The 13,705-nt window shown below is 46.1% G+C and overlaps 1 protein-coding gene across 3 annotated transcripts in view; it reads left to right on the plus strand.

Annotated features, from left to right (window-relative positions):
* FBN1 (fibrillin 1) overlaps positions 1–13,705 on the plus strand; it is a 343,784-nt gene that overhangs the window by 238,278 nt on the left and 91,801 nt on the right. For all 3 annotated transcript variants that reach the window (XM_063926051.1, XM_063926050.1, XM_063926049.1), the window contains exons 26-27: positions 639–764; positions 839–967. In XM_063926051.1, coding sequence (XP_063782121.1) covers positions 639–764; positions 839–967 — 255 coding nt within the window. The remainder of the gene's footprint in view (positions 1–638; positions 765–838; positions 968–13,705) is intronic.

A 13,705-nucleotide genomic window follows, 5' to 3' on the forward strand; every position in this document is an offset into this window, starting at 1 on the left:
GAAACATAGTTTTTAGAAGAGAATGAGAAAGGGGCAGGAGCGCATTTCCAAGTTGGGCACACACAGCATGGCACAGCTGAAGGTATCTATAAAAGGCTGTATGAGAAAAGACAAAATCCATCTGCAGTTGCGCTAAAAGATTGAAAAATGCCATCTATGTAATGTCCCAAAGACGAGATGCCATAACATCAGCCGAGTGTTGTCATTGCTGAGCACACCAGCTCAGAGCAGGCAGCATTAAACCATAGGGGAGCATCTATACAGATTGTTTGTAATCATTCAAGTCAGTCTACATGAATTGGAACTGACTTGTTGCCTGTTACTGTACTGTGTAAGCATGCAAATATTATCACTGTAGCTAACATTAGTGCCATTCATTCCCCACATTCCCGAATCAGCTGCCTCATTCGTCCTCACTGTAGGCGCCATATGCCATTTTATATCATGAATGTATTACTGACTTATATGTGTGTGTGTGTGTGTGTGTGTGTGTGTGTGTGTGTGTGTGTGTGTAGCAGGGTAATTGTCCCTTTGTCAGTAGGCTATTGTCTGTTGATTATCTCAGTTCTGTTACTCTTTGAACAATTTAGTCTTACAAATAGTGCTTACAGATTGCTGAACCCTGCCTTTTCTTATAGACATCAATGAATGTAAAATGATCCCAAGTCTGTGCAAGTACGGGAAATGCAGAAACACGATAGGCAGCTTCAAGTGCCGATGTGACGTTGGCTTTGCGCTGGATGCTGAAGAAAGAAACTGCACAGGTAAATATTCATTGATAGGACCTATAAACGCAATATGTCCTCCTTCACAATTCAACCATGCTGTGTCTTTACAGATATTGATGAATGCAGAATATCACCTGATGTTTGTGGGCAAGGCAACTGCATTAACACTCCAGGAGACTTTGAGTGTCACTGCTTCGAAGGCTATGAAACTGGATTCATGATGATGAAGAATTGTATGGGTGAGTGCTGCTCATTGGTTTAGAGCAATGGCTTAGACAAATCAAAGAAATTAAAACTCACAGAAAAATATCTAGTAGCAAATAAATAGAATAGTAACAATTTTTAAAACTCATATATAATAACATCCAAATTACATAGAATCGATTCAGTATTGTAAATGTTGCTGAGATATAAAACTTATTAATAACCTATTGTCACGGACCCCGGCCGCCTCACTCTCCGGATACACCAATCCGAGAGTTGCGCCAGCGCCGTGCGAATCTCCGCTGCCACCAGCAAAGACTTTTCAACGTATTGCGGACGTTGCAGGTGTCTTTAGCTTCACCTGTGATCACCAATCTCAATATCTCATGAAAACCATAGGTAACGTACTTCACTTGGCTTGACTTGGGTTCAAGAACACAGCAGTCAGATCTAATTATATGTTTATTATAATCAAGAAATATCTTCGGGTTTACACTGGTAAAAAGATTACAAAGAATATAAGGAGTTTAGAAAAGATATACAGGTTACTAGCAGTCTCAATAAACAAAAAGAGAATAATTTCAGAAGCCTAACTTACTCAACCTCAGTTAGCTTTCTGTGTGGAGGGATCTCACAATGGAAGATATATGGTGCATTCCCAGCTCCTGGCTGCTTCCCTCAGAGAATGAACAAGACAGTGTGTGTGTGAGGGACAGATATAGCCCCCTCATAGCTGCAGGCCCCCCACCCTTTCATTAACTCTCTCAATGCTGGGTACCTGAGCAGTAACAACCAGACTTTATTTGGTTTCACTTTCAACAACTGTCTTCCTTTTAAGTTTCAAGAGGTCAGGTTTCTTGGCCTGGCCTGGCTTGTGGTAATGTCGTTTATAGCTTCTTAGATAAGGTAAGAGCCATAAACTAACCTCTGGCTCTCCCACTATACATCAGTGTCCTCTACTCCCATATCTATGTAACTATGGGTTCATTTAAAGGACAGGTTGGAAACCATTTTGTGTCACAGACTCCATTACAATATACATGTAGACATTACATACAATTCTTATTTCGCTGGATACAAATTAATGTCCTATTTGTCACATTCCCGCCAGTGAATTGAAGCATAAGGGGACTAGTGACACACGTCACAGTCTTATTTGTGCGCCACTGACCACCTGCTCATTTTGGCGTGAAAGCCCATCAGCATTTCCGTGCTGTGCACCCTTCCTATGCTGAATAGTGAAGTTGAATTGTTGGAGCACCAGACTCCATCTTAGGAGTTTGCCATTATCTCCGGAAACTCTGTTCAACCAAACGAGTGGATTGTTATCTGTGATTATGGTGAAGTCTCGCCCATACAGATATGGCTGTAGTTTTTGGAGAGACCATACAATGGCTAAACATTCCTTTTCAATGGTGGCATAGGCCACTTCCCGGGGAAGTAATTTCTTGCTTAAGAAAAAGACCGGATGTTCTTCCCCCTGTTCATTAACCTGACTGAGTACAGCACCTAAACCGTAGTTAGAGGCATCAGTCTGTACAATAAACCTCCTTTTAAAATCTGGGGCCTGTAGCACAGGTGATTGGGCTAAGGCAGATTTTAAAGCTACAAAGGCCTTCTCACAGTCCTCTGTCCAGTTAACCACTTGGGGCAATTTCTTTTTCGTCAAATCTGTCAGGGGTTTGGCTAATGTGCTGTAGTGTGGCACAAATTTTCGATAGTACCCAGCAGTTCCTAAAAATGACATAACCTGTTTTTTAGTCTGAGGGGTAGGCCAGGCAGCAATAGCCTCTACTTTATCTGGTTCTGGACGGAGGATGCCACCCCCTACCCGATGCCCTAGGTATTGCACCTCTCTCATGGCAAGTTGGCATTTCTCTGGTTTAATTGTCAAACCTGCCCCAGTGATTCGGCCTAATACACTCTCCAGGTGGACCAGGTGTTCCTCCCAGGTCTGGCTGAACACCGCAATGTCATCTAGATAGGCAACTGCGTGTCCCTCCTGGCCTTCCAGCAGGTCATTAACCAGGCGCTGAAAAGACGCAGGGGCATTCTTCATCCCAAAGGGCATGACCAAAAACTCGAACAGTCCAAATGGGGTGATAAATGCGGACCGCTCACGGGCCTCAGGTGACAATGGGATCTGCCAATACCCCCTACTGAGATCCATGATGGTAATGTATTTTGCCTGCGCAAGCCGATCGAGCAATTCGTCTATCCTGGGCATTGGATAGGCATCAAATACAGTTGCGTTATTTAACCTTCTGTAGTCTACACAGAACCTGGTACCACCACACTTCTTTGGGACCAGTACCACTGGGGCAGCCCAAGAACTGTGAGACTTCTGTATAACACCTAGGCATAACATAAGATCAATCTCGTTTTTCATTGCTTCCAGCACTTCCAGGGAAGCACGATAGGCTGTCTGTCTGAGGGGAGTCTGATCACCTGTGTTCACACTATGGGTAACTAAGCTGGTCTTCCCAGGTTTCCCTGTGAAGTGGGACTGATAAGGCTGTAGAGTGTCAGATAGCTGTTTCTGCTGCACTTCTGTCAATTCTCTTCCATAGTGAGCCTGGGCCAGTGACCCCCCTTCCTTTGCAGCAGATGCTAAATCCATTAAGGGGTCAGGCTCCTGCTCACTCTCAGGCAAGCTACACACAGCTAGCACACATGTACCTCTGTCATGATACAGTTTAAGCATATTGATGTGGTACACCTTCTGCCTTTTACTTCCCTTGTCCAATTCCACTAGATAATTTACATCATTCAGGCGCTGTAGTATGAGGTAGGGGCCCTCCCAGGCAGCCTGTAACTTGTTCTGCCGCATGGGGATAAGTACCAGGACCTTTTGTCCCACCTCAAATATGCGTTCTCTAGCGTTACGGTCATACAAAAGTTTCTGTCTTGTCTGTGCAGCCTTCAGGTTGCTCTGCGCCATTTCCATGAGGGACTGCATCTTCTCCCTGAACTGCAGGACATAGTGCACGACTGAGGTTTCAGGGGTGACCAACTTTCCTTCCCATTCTTCCCTGACTAAGTCTAAGGGTCCTCGCACCCGCCTTGCATAGAGGAGTTCAAAGGGCGAGAATCCCGTAGATTCCTGCGGCGCCTCACGATATGCAAACAGAAGGTGCGGCAGGAACCTCTCCCAATCTCTCCCCTGGGACTCCACAAAGGTCCTCAACATTTGTTTCAGGGTACCATTAAATCTCTCAATCAGTCCATTTGTCTGCGGATGATAAGGCGTTGCAACAAGGTGATTCACCTGCATCCGTTTACAGAGGCTCTGCATGAGATCTGACATAAACTGGGTACCTTGGTCAGTTAACATCTCTTGCGGGAACCCTACCCTGGAAAAGATGGATATGAGGGCATCAGCAACCTTATCGGTCTGGATGGATGACAGAGCCACTGCTTCTGGATACCGGGTAGCATAATCCACTACTGTCAATATGTACTTCTTCCCAGAGCTGCTGGGAATAGCTAGGGGCCCTATGATGTCTACAGCAATCCGTGCAAAAGGCTCTGAGATAACTGGTGAGGAGATCAGGGGGGCCTTCCCCACATCCCCAGATTTCCCCACTAACTGGCAGGCATGACAGGAACGACAGTAATCACGTATATCATTCCCCATGAGGGGCCAGAAAAAATTGTGTGCCAAACGCGCTTGAGTCTTGCGCCTACCCATATGTCCTGCTAAGGGAATCTCGTGGGCAACTTTCAGCAGCCCTTCCCTATACCTCCGTGGTACAACTAGCTGCTTACTAGGACCCTCACCTGGATCCTCACCTTGTACATTTCCCTCTCTGTACAACAGTCCATTTTCCATAAAAATTCGATCTGATCCCCCTTCCACGCCTGCCTGATTGAGCCTCTCCCTGACAGAAGCTAGACTAGGGTCAGTGCGCTGCTCAGCTTTGAAAGCATCACTTTTCATTATCTGATCAGGGTGAGGGAACAACGTTTGTGTGTCACTGCCCCTTAGACTAGGCTCTGTACTAGCAGATGGTACAGGAGAGGAGGGGGGTGGAGGGTAATCACTTTCTGGTGAGACAGGACCCCTGAAGGCAGAGCTCCTGGTGGTAACAGCTAACACATTACTACATATAGTATTTGACTCATCCCCTGATATTGGTACATTTGCAGTTTGACCCATTTCTGTCTGATCCGTTCCTTCCCTGTGGAACTGCAAAGGGTTATTGTCTCGCACACAAACATTGTCATCTCTTTGTAAATTACAACCATTTGTACTCATGTTGGGTGGGTCAGCAGGGGTTACCTGGGGAAAAGCAGGGTTAGGTTGTACCATTGCATCCTTAACAACATCACTCTCAGTTATATATGCAGTGTGCATCCTTCCCAAATCAGTCCCCAACAGTACAGTAGCAGGTAAATTGTCCAGCACCCCAACATCCCGAATGCCTCTCCCAACTCCCCAGTCCAGGTACACCTGAGCCATGGGCACCTCTGGGTGCAACCCACCCACTCCCCTTACAGCAATAGTCTTTCCTGGAATAATGTTCTCGGGGTCCACTAGTGCAGGATGCACTAGTGTCAGGTCTGCCCCAGAGTCCAGTAACCCAAGGGTTAATCGTTTTCCTACCGTAACTGTTTGCAGGTTACCTCTGGGCCGATCTGGGAGTCCTTCCACACACAGGACAGCGGGCACATATTTCCCTGCTGTGCCCTCCACAGGCGATTTCTTCCTTTTGGGGCAAGTTAAACTGATGTGCCCCACTTCATCACAATTGAAACACCTGCGGCCAGTTGCCAAAACAGGTTTTCCCCTCACCTCCCCAACAGATGCAGCAGCCGCTGGTTTAGTTGGAAAAGACCGCGGGGGTGATCCTGCGGGTCTCCGTCCTCTCCACCCGTCTTGCCCTGGTGCCCCCCAGCTCTTCTTTGCCACAGAAGCCCTTGTGCTGGTGTATTGATCTGCCAGGGTGGCAGCCTCTTCAGATGTCTTGGGGTTCCGATCCAGGACCCACTCTTTGACTTCAGCTGGGCAGAGTGCGATGAACTGCTCCTGGAGTATGAGATCTTTCAGTGTATCATAGTCTTTCACTTGCAAGCCCTCAACCCATTGATGCAACAGGGTTGACAATTGTGCTAACTGTCCCGCATAGGTATCGGAGGGACTGCGCTTTGAGTCTCTAAACTTTTGTCTGTAAGCCTCAGGGGTGATGTTGAAACGCTTCAGCAATGCTTTCTTAATTGCAGCATAATCACCATCCTGCTCCTGGGGAAGGTCTGCAAACGCTTCCAGGGCTTTTCCCCTCAGCCCAGGCGTTAAATAGCTTGCCCATTGACTGGAGTCCAGTGCAAACTGTCGGCAAGTTTTTTCAAAGCTCCTGAAGAAAGTATCCAGGTCACCATCTTTCTCCAGCACTGGAAATTGATCATGCCGGGGCATTTTCCTACCCGGGTCAGGAACAACACTCTGGCCTCGGAGCCTCGCCAGCTCCAACTGGTACTCCCGTTCGGCCTGACGCTCTGCAGCCTCTCGGTACTGCTGTATCAGCTGTAGAGGTGTCACATCATCTGCATCCGTCCTATATTTGAGGGCAGTTTGCAAATAATGGTCCAAGGCACTATCATCACTGGAACTAGTAGAGTGCTCCGACCTCCGCCTAGCAATGGTACCAGTATCTGTTGTAGTATCTAGGGACAGAGAATTTCCCCCAACAGCATGTTCCTCAGTCTGATCCCTTTCCGCATCCTGCCTCTGGTTGGCTTCTTGGAGTGCTTGGATCAGCTGATCCTTTGTCCTGTTGGTGCTGGCGATTCCTCTGTCCTCGCACAGCTGCACAAGGTCATCCTTCCTCATTTGCTTATACTCAGACATCTTGGACCTCAGCTTTTGCCAAATAAACAGATAGAAAAGAAAACAAGAGATGGGGAGGGGAACAGAGACTGCGTTCACGGTATATAATTTCTAACTATTGTCTTTTGTAAACCCGAGTTCTGACTCTGGTGAAGTGGAATTACTCCCACTCACTCAAGTTCTTGTAAAAAGTTATTTATCAATCCCACACGCTGCCAGCCACTTTGTCACGGACCCCGGCCGCCTCACTCTCCGGATACACCAATCCGAGAGTTGCGCCAGCGCCGTGCGAATCTCCGCTGCCACCAGCAAAGACTTTTCAACGTATTGCGGACGTTGCAGGTGTCTTTAGCTTCACCTGTGATCACCAATCTCAATATCTCATGAAAACCATAGGTAACGTACTTCACTTGGCTTGACTTGGGTTCAAGAACACAGCAGTCAGATCTAATTATATGTTTATTATAATCAAGAAATATCTTCGGGTTTACACTGGTAAAAAGATTACAAAGAATATAAGGAGTTTAGAAAAGATATACAGGTTACTAGCAGTCTCAATAAACAAAAAGAGAATAATTTCAGAAGCCTAACTTACTCAACCTCAGTTAGCTTTCTGTGTGGAGGGATCTCACAATGGAAGATATATGGTGCATTCCCAGCTCCTGGCTGCTTCCCTCAGAGAATGAACAAGACAGTGTGTGTGTGAGGGACAGATATAGCCCCCTCATAGCTGCAGGCCCCCCACCCTTTCATTAACTCTCTCAATGCTGGGTACCTGAGCAGTAACAACCAGACTTTATTTGGTTTCACTTTCAACAACTGTCTTCCTTTTAAGTTTCAAGAGGTCAGGTTTCTTGGCCTGGCCTGGCTTGTGGTAATGTCGTTTATAGCTTCTTAGATAAGGTAAGAGCCATAAACTAACCTCTGGCTCTCCCACTATACATCAGTGTCCTCTACTCCCATATCTATGTAACTATGGGTTCATTTAAAGGACAGGTTGGAAACCATTTTGTGTCACAGACTCCATTACAATATACATGTAGACATTACATACAATTCTTATTTCGCTGGATACAAATTAATGTCCTATTTGTCACACCTATGCTAAGAAAACCATGTTCTATAAAAAAAAGAAAAGAATCCTTGTTCTATAATAATATCAAAAGTAAATGTTAAATAGTATCTCCTTATGCAAAGATCCAATCCGACTTTCATAAAAGTACAATCACCTTAGATCAAAGGTAGTGTACTAAAGTTAGAGCTAAAGTTCCTTGTGTCTAAAATACGGATAGTCCTGTGACTTAATGTTTGATATGGCCAGTACTAATACAGAAGGGCAGTTTTCAGTTCCCAATAAAGCAGGAAGAGTCTTCAGACCCTTAGCATCTGCTGTCTTCCATACTTTACACTGCCCTGATCTGTATTAGTCTCACTGACCTAATCTGGTAGCAGTTATGGAGTCTGCAGCATTAGGAAATTGTCCATTCCATGAAATATGCCAACGCGTTTAACACATTTCACTGCCCGCTACTTTAGGGATAAGACAGGATACTTCCAAGTGTGCTCATGAATATTCATTTATGCAAATATGTAACATATATATATATATATATATATATATAATACATCAAATAAACAGTTGGATGCAATTACTAACATTACTACTGTACCCTAATGCTATTAAGAATAACTTATTACTATTTAAGATAAAAGTTAATGAAGAGTAAAAAGGAACAAATAATAATATACCTAAGAACTGACAAATATTATTGCATTTGTCATGGATTGCAAGTTTTAATATAAAATACTATTTTGTTTGTGGTAAACACTAAACATTACAACCCCACAACTTCCTCTTTATTGTGTAATATATACTGCTAATGTACAGAACATATTGGTATAGTTAATAATAGTTAATTGTAATTGCATATAAGCCCTTATTGCTATTTGTGTTAAAAAGGGAGGATATGAAATGGGACACCTGTAGTTGTAACATTTTCCAAGAAAAGTAACATGGTTGCTTAGTAACGATAGTAAAGAAATATAATACAAGTGTATGTAATTTATACAAGAGCAAGAGCTGCAATCTTCAAACCCATGTCTCCTTGCATTATAGTACACAACCTGAAAGAAAATGGCATGTTATTTTTTTTATCCCTATTTCTATTGTAGCCATAGACATAATTTCACAGTTAGAATGTATTTTATGAAAAATTGTCCCTTCTTGGAATGAAAATCATTTTAGCAGATTATTGAATATCCAGAAATGTGCTGAGGTCAAAATCCAGATTCAGTATATCTTTCAAAATTCCGTAAACACGACGCCACCTCCTGACCTTAATAGGAATATAGAAAACAGGCACGGCAGTAGGAGGCTTAATGTGTGGCAATTATGGGGGCAATTCCAAGTTGATCGCAGCAGGAATTTAGTTAGCAATTGGGCAAAACCATGTGCACTGCAGGGGGGGCAGATTTAACATGTGCAGAGAGAGTTAGATTTGGGTGGGTTATTTTATTTCTGTGCAGGGTAAATACTGGCTGCTTTATTTTTACACTGCAAATTAGATTGCAGATTGAACACACCCCACCCAAATCTAACTCTCTCTGCACATGTTATATCTGCCTCCCCTGCAGTGCACATGGTTTTGCCCATTTGCTAACAAACTTGCTACTGCGATCAACTCAGAATTACCCCCTATATTGTGTAAATATATAAGGTGTAAGTAAAATGGATTTATAATCTTAGCACACTAGCTCCTAATGGACTGAGTCTGGATTACGATATTAAACTACTGTAGATTTCTCTATCGTCCTAGTGGATGCTGGGGTTCCTGAAAGGACCATGGGGAATAGCGGCTCCGCAGGAGACAGGGCACAAAAAGTAAAGCTTTTCCAGATCAGGTGGTGTGCACTGGCTCCTCCCCCTATGACCCTCCTCCAGACTCCAGTTAGATTTTTGTGCCCGGCCGAGAAGGGTGCAATTCTAGGTGGCTCTCATAAAGAGCTGCTTAGAGAAAGTTTAGCTTAGGTTTTTTATTTTACAGTGATTCCTGCTGGCAACAGGATCACTGCAACGAGGGACAGAGGGGAGAAGAAGTGAACTCACCTGCGTGCAGGATGGATTGGCTTCTTGGCTACTGGACATCAGCTCCAGAGGGACGATCACAGGTACAGCCTGGATGGTCACCGGAGCCGCGCCGCCGGCCCCCTTGCAGATGCTGAAGTAAGAAGAGGTCCAGAATCGGCGGCTGAAGACTCCTGCAGTCTTCTAAAGGTAGCGCACAGCACTGCAGCTGTGCGCCATTTTCCTCTCAGCACACTTCACACGCAGTCACTGAGGGTGCAGGGCGCTGGGGGGGGGCGCCCTGGGAGGCAAATGTAAACCTATATAAAGGCTAAAAATACCTCACATATAGCCCCCAGAGGCTATATGGAGATATTTAACCCCTGCCTGTATTCACAAAATAGCGGGAGACGAGCCCGCCGAAAAAGGGGCGGGGCCTATCTCCTCAGCACACGGCGCCATTTCCTCTCACAGCTCCGCTGGTCAGGACGGCTCCCAGGTCTCTCCCCTGCACTGCACTACAGAAACAGGGTAAAACAGAGAGGGGGGGCAAATTTAATGGCAATATCTTGATATATATAAAGCAGCTATAAGGGAGCACTTATTATAAGGCTATCCCTGTCATATATAGCGCTTTTTGGTGTGTGCTGGCAGACTCTCCCTCTGTCTCCCCAAAGGGCTAGTGGGTCCTGTCTTCGTTTAGAGCATTCCCTGTGTGTCTGCTGTGTGTCGGTACGTGTGTGTCGACATGTATGAGGACGATATTGGTGTGGAGGCGGAGCAATTGCCAAATATGGGGATGTCACCTCCTAGGGGGTCGACACCAGAATGGATGCCTTTATTTATGGAATTACGGGATAGTGTCAACACGCTAAAGCAGTCGTTTGACGACATGAGGCGGCCGGACAATCAATTAGTGCCTGTCCAGGCGCCTCAAACACCGTCAGGGGCTGTAAAACGCCCTTTGCCTCAGTCGGTCGACACAGACCCAGACACAGGCACTGATTCCAGTGGTGACGAATCAACCGTATTTTCCAGTAGGGCCACACGTTATATGATTTTGGCAATGAAGGAGGCGTTACATTTAGCTGATACTACAGGTACCACTAAACAGGGTATTATGTGGGGTGTGAAAAAACTACCTATAGTTTTTCCTGAATCAGAAGAATTAAATGACGTGTGTGATGAAGCGTGGGTTGCCCCTGATAAAAAGCTGATAATTTCAAAGAAATTATTGGCATTATACCCTTTCCCGCCAGAGGTTAGGGAGCGCTGGGAAACACCTCCTAGGGTGGACAAGGCGCTAACACGCTTATCAAAACAAGTGGCGTTACCTTCTCCTGAGACGGCCGCACTTAAAGATCCATCAGATAGGAGGATGGAAAATATCCAAAAAAGTATATAGACACATGCAGGTGTTATACTGCGACCAGCTATAGCGACTGCCTGGATGTGCAGTGCTGGGGTAGTTTGGTCAGAGTCCCTGATTGAAAATATTGATACCCTGGACAGGGACAATATTTTACTGTCGTTAGAACAAATAAAGGATGCATTTCTTTATATGCGTGATGCACAGAGGGATATCTGCACACTGGCATCACGGGTAAGTGCTATGTCCATTTCGGCCAGAAGAGCTTTATGGACGCGACAGTGGACAGGCGATGCGGATTCAAAACGGCATATGGAAGTTTTGCCGTATAAAGGGGAGGAGTTATTTGGAGTCGGTCTATCAGATTTGGTGGCCACGGCTACAGCCGGGAAATCCACCTTTCTACCTCAAGTCACTCCCCAACAGAAAAAGGCACCGACTTTTCAACCGCAGCCCTTTCGTTCCTTTAAAAATAAGAGAGCAAAGGGCTATTCATATCTGCCACGAGGCAGAGGTCGAGGGAAGAAACAGCAACAGGCAGCTCCTTCCCAGGAACAGAAGCCCTCCCCGGCTTCTACAAAAGCCTCAGCATGACGCTGGGGCTTCTCAAGCGGACTCGGGGACGGTGGGAGGTCGTCTCAAAAATTACAGCGCGCAGTGGGCTCACTCGCAGGTAGATCCCTGGATCCTGCAGATAATATCTTAGGGGTACAGGTTGGAATTAGAGACAGATCCACCTCGCCGTTTCCTGAAGTCTGCTTTACCAACGTCCCCTTCCGAAAGGGAGACGGTTTTGGAAGCCATTCACAAGCTGTACTCTCAGCAGGTGATAGTCAAGGTACCTCTTCTACAACAAGGGAAGGGGTATTATTCCACTCTATTTGTGGTACCGAAGCCGGATGGCTCGGTAAGGCCTATTCTAAATCTGAAGTCCTTGAACCTGTACATAAAGAAGTTCAAGTTCAAGATGGAGTCACTCAGAGTAGTGATAGCGAACCTGGAAGAAGGGGACTTTATGGTATCCTTGGACATCAAGGATGCGTATCTCCACGTTCCAATTTACCCCTCACACCAGGGGTACCTCAGGTTCGTTGTACAAAACTGTCACTATCAGTTTCAGACGCTGCCGTTTGGTTTGTCCACGGCACCTCGGGTCTTTACAAAGGTAATGGCCGAGATGATGATTCTTCTTCGAAGAAAAGGCGTATTAATTATCCCATACTTGGACGATCTCCTAATAAGGGCAAGGTCCAGAGAACAGCTAGAGATGGGATTAGCAATATCTCAAGAGGTGCTAAAGCAGCACGGATGGATTCTGAATATTCCAAAATCCAAATTAATGCCGACAACTCGTCTGCTGTTCCTAGGGATGATTCTGGACACGGTTCAGAAAAAGGTTTTTCTTCCCGAGGAAAAAGCCAAGGAGTTATCCGACCTGGTCAGGAATCTCCTAAAACCAGGAAAGGTGTCTGTACATCAATGCACGCATCTTCAGATGCACCTGCGGATAACCCTGTCTCCAAGGACAAGGGTATCTCTTCTGTGGTGGTTGCAGAGGGCTCATCTATTGGAGGGCCGCAGATTCGGCATACAGGATTGGATCCTGGTGACCACGGACGCCAGCCTGAGAGGCTGGGGAGCAGTCACACAAGGAAGAAACTTCCAGGGAGTGTGGTCGAGCCTGGAAAAGTCTCTTCACATAAACATTCTGGAACTAAGAGCAATCTACAATGCTCTAAGCCAGGCGGAACCTCTGCTTCAAGGAAGACCGGTGTTGATCCAGTCGGACAACATCACGGCAGTCGCCCATGTAAACAGACAGGGCGGCACAAGAAGCAGGAGTGCAATGGCAGAAGCTGCCAGGATCCTTCGCTGGGCGGAGAATCACGTGATAGCACTGTCAGCAGTGTTCATCCCGGGAGTGGACAACTGGGTAGCAGACTTCCTCAGCAGACACGATCTTCACCCGGGAGAGTGGGGACTTCATCCAGAAGTTTTCCACATGCTAATAAACCGTTGGGAAAGACCAATGGTGGACATGATGGCGTCTCGCCTCAACAAAAAACTGGACAGGTATTGCGCCAGGTCAAGAGATCCGCAGGCAATAGCTGTGGACGCGCTGGTAACACCTTGGGTGTACCAGTCGGTGTATGTGTTTCCTCCTCTGCCTCTCATACCAAAGGTATTGAGAATCATACGGCAAAGCGGAGTAAGAACGATACTAGTGGCTCCGGATTGGCCAAGAAGGTCTTGGTACCCGGAACTTCAAGAGATGGTCACGGACGATCCGTGGCCTCTACCTCTAAGACAGGACCTGCTTCAGCAGGGACCGTGTCTATTCCAAGACTTACCGCGGCTGCGTTTGACGGCATGGCGGTTGAACGCCAGATCCTAAAAGGAAAAGGCATTCCAGAAGAAGTCATTCCTACCTTGATTAAGGCAAGAAAGGAAGTCACCGCGAAGCATTATCACCGCATTTGGCGGAAATATGTTGCGTGGTGCGAGGATCGGAG

This window comes from Pseudophryne corroboree, chromosome 6 (genome assembly GCF_028390025.1).
Source record: "Pseudophryne corroboree isolate aPseCor3 chromosome 6, aPseCor3.hap2, whole genome shotgun sequence".
Lineage (NCBI taxonomy): Eukaryota > Metazoa > Chordata > Amphibia > Anura > Myobatrachidae > Pseudophryne > Pseudophryne corroboree.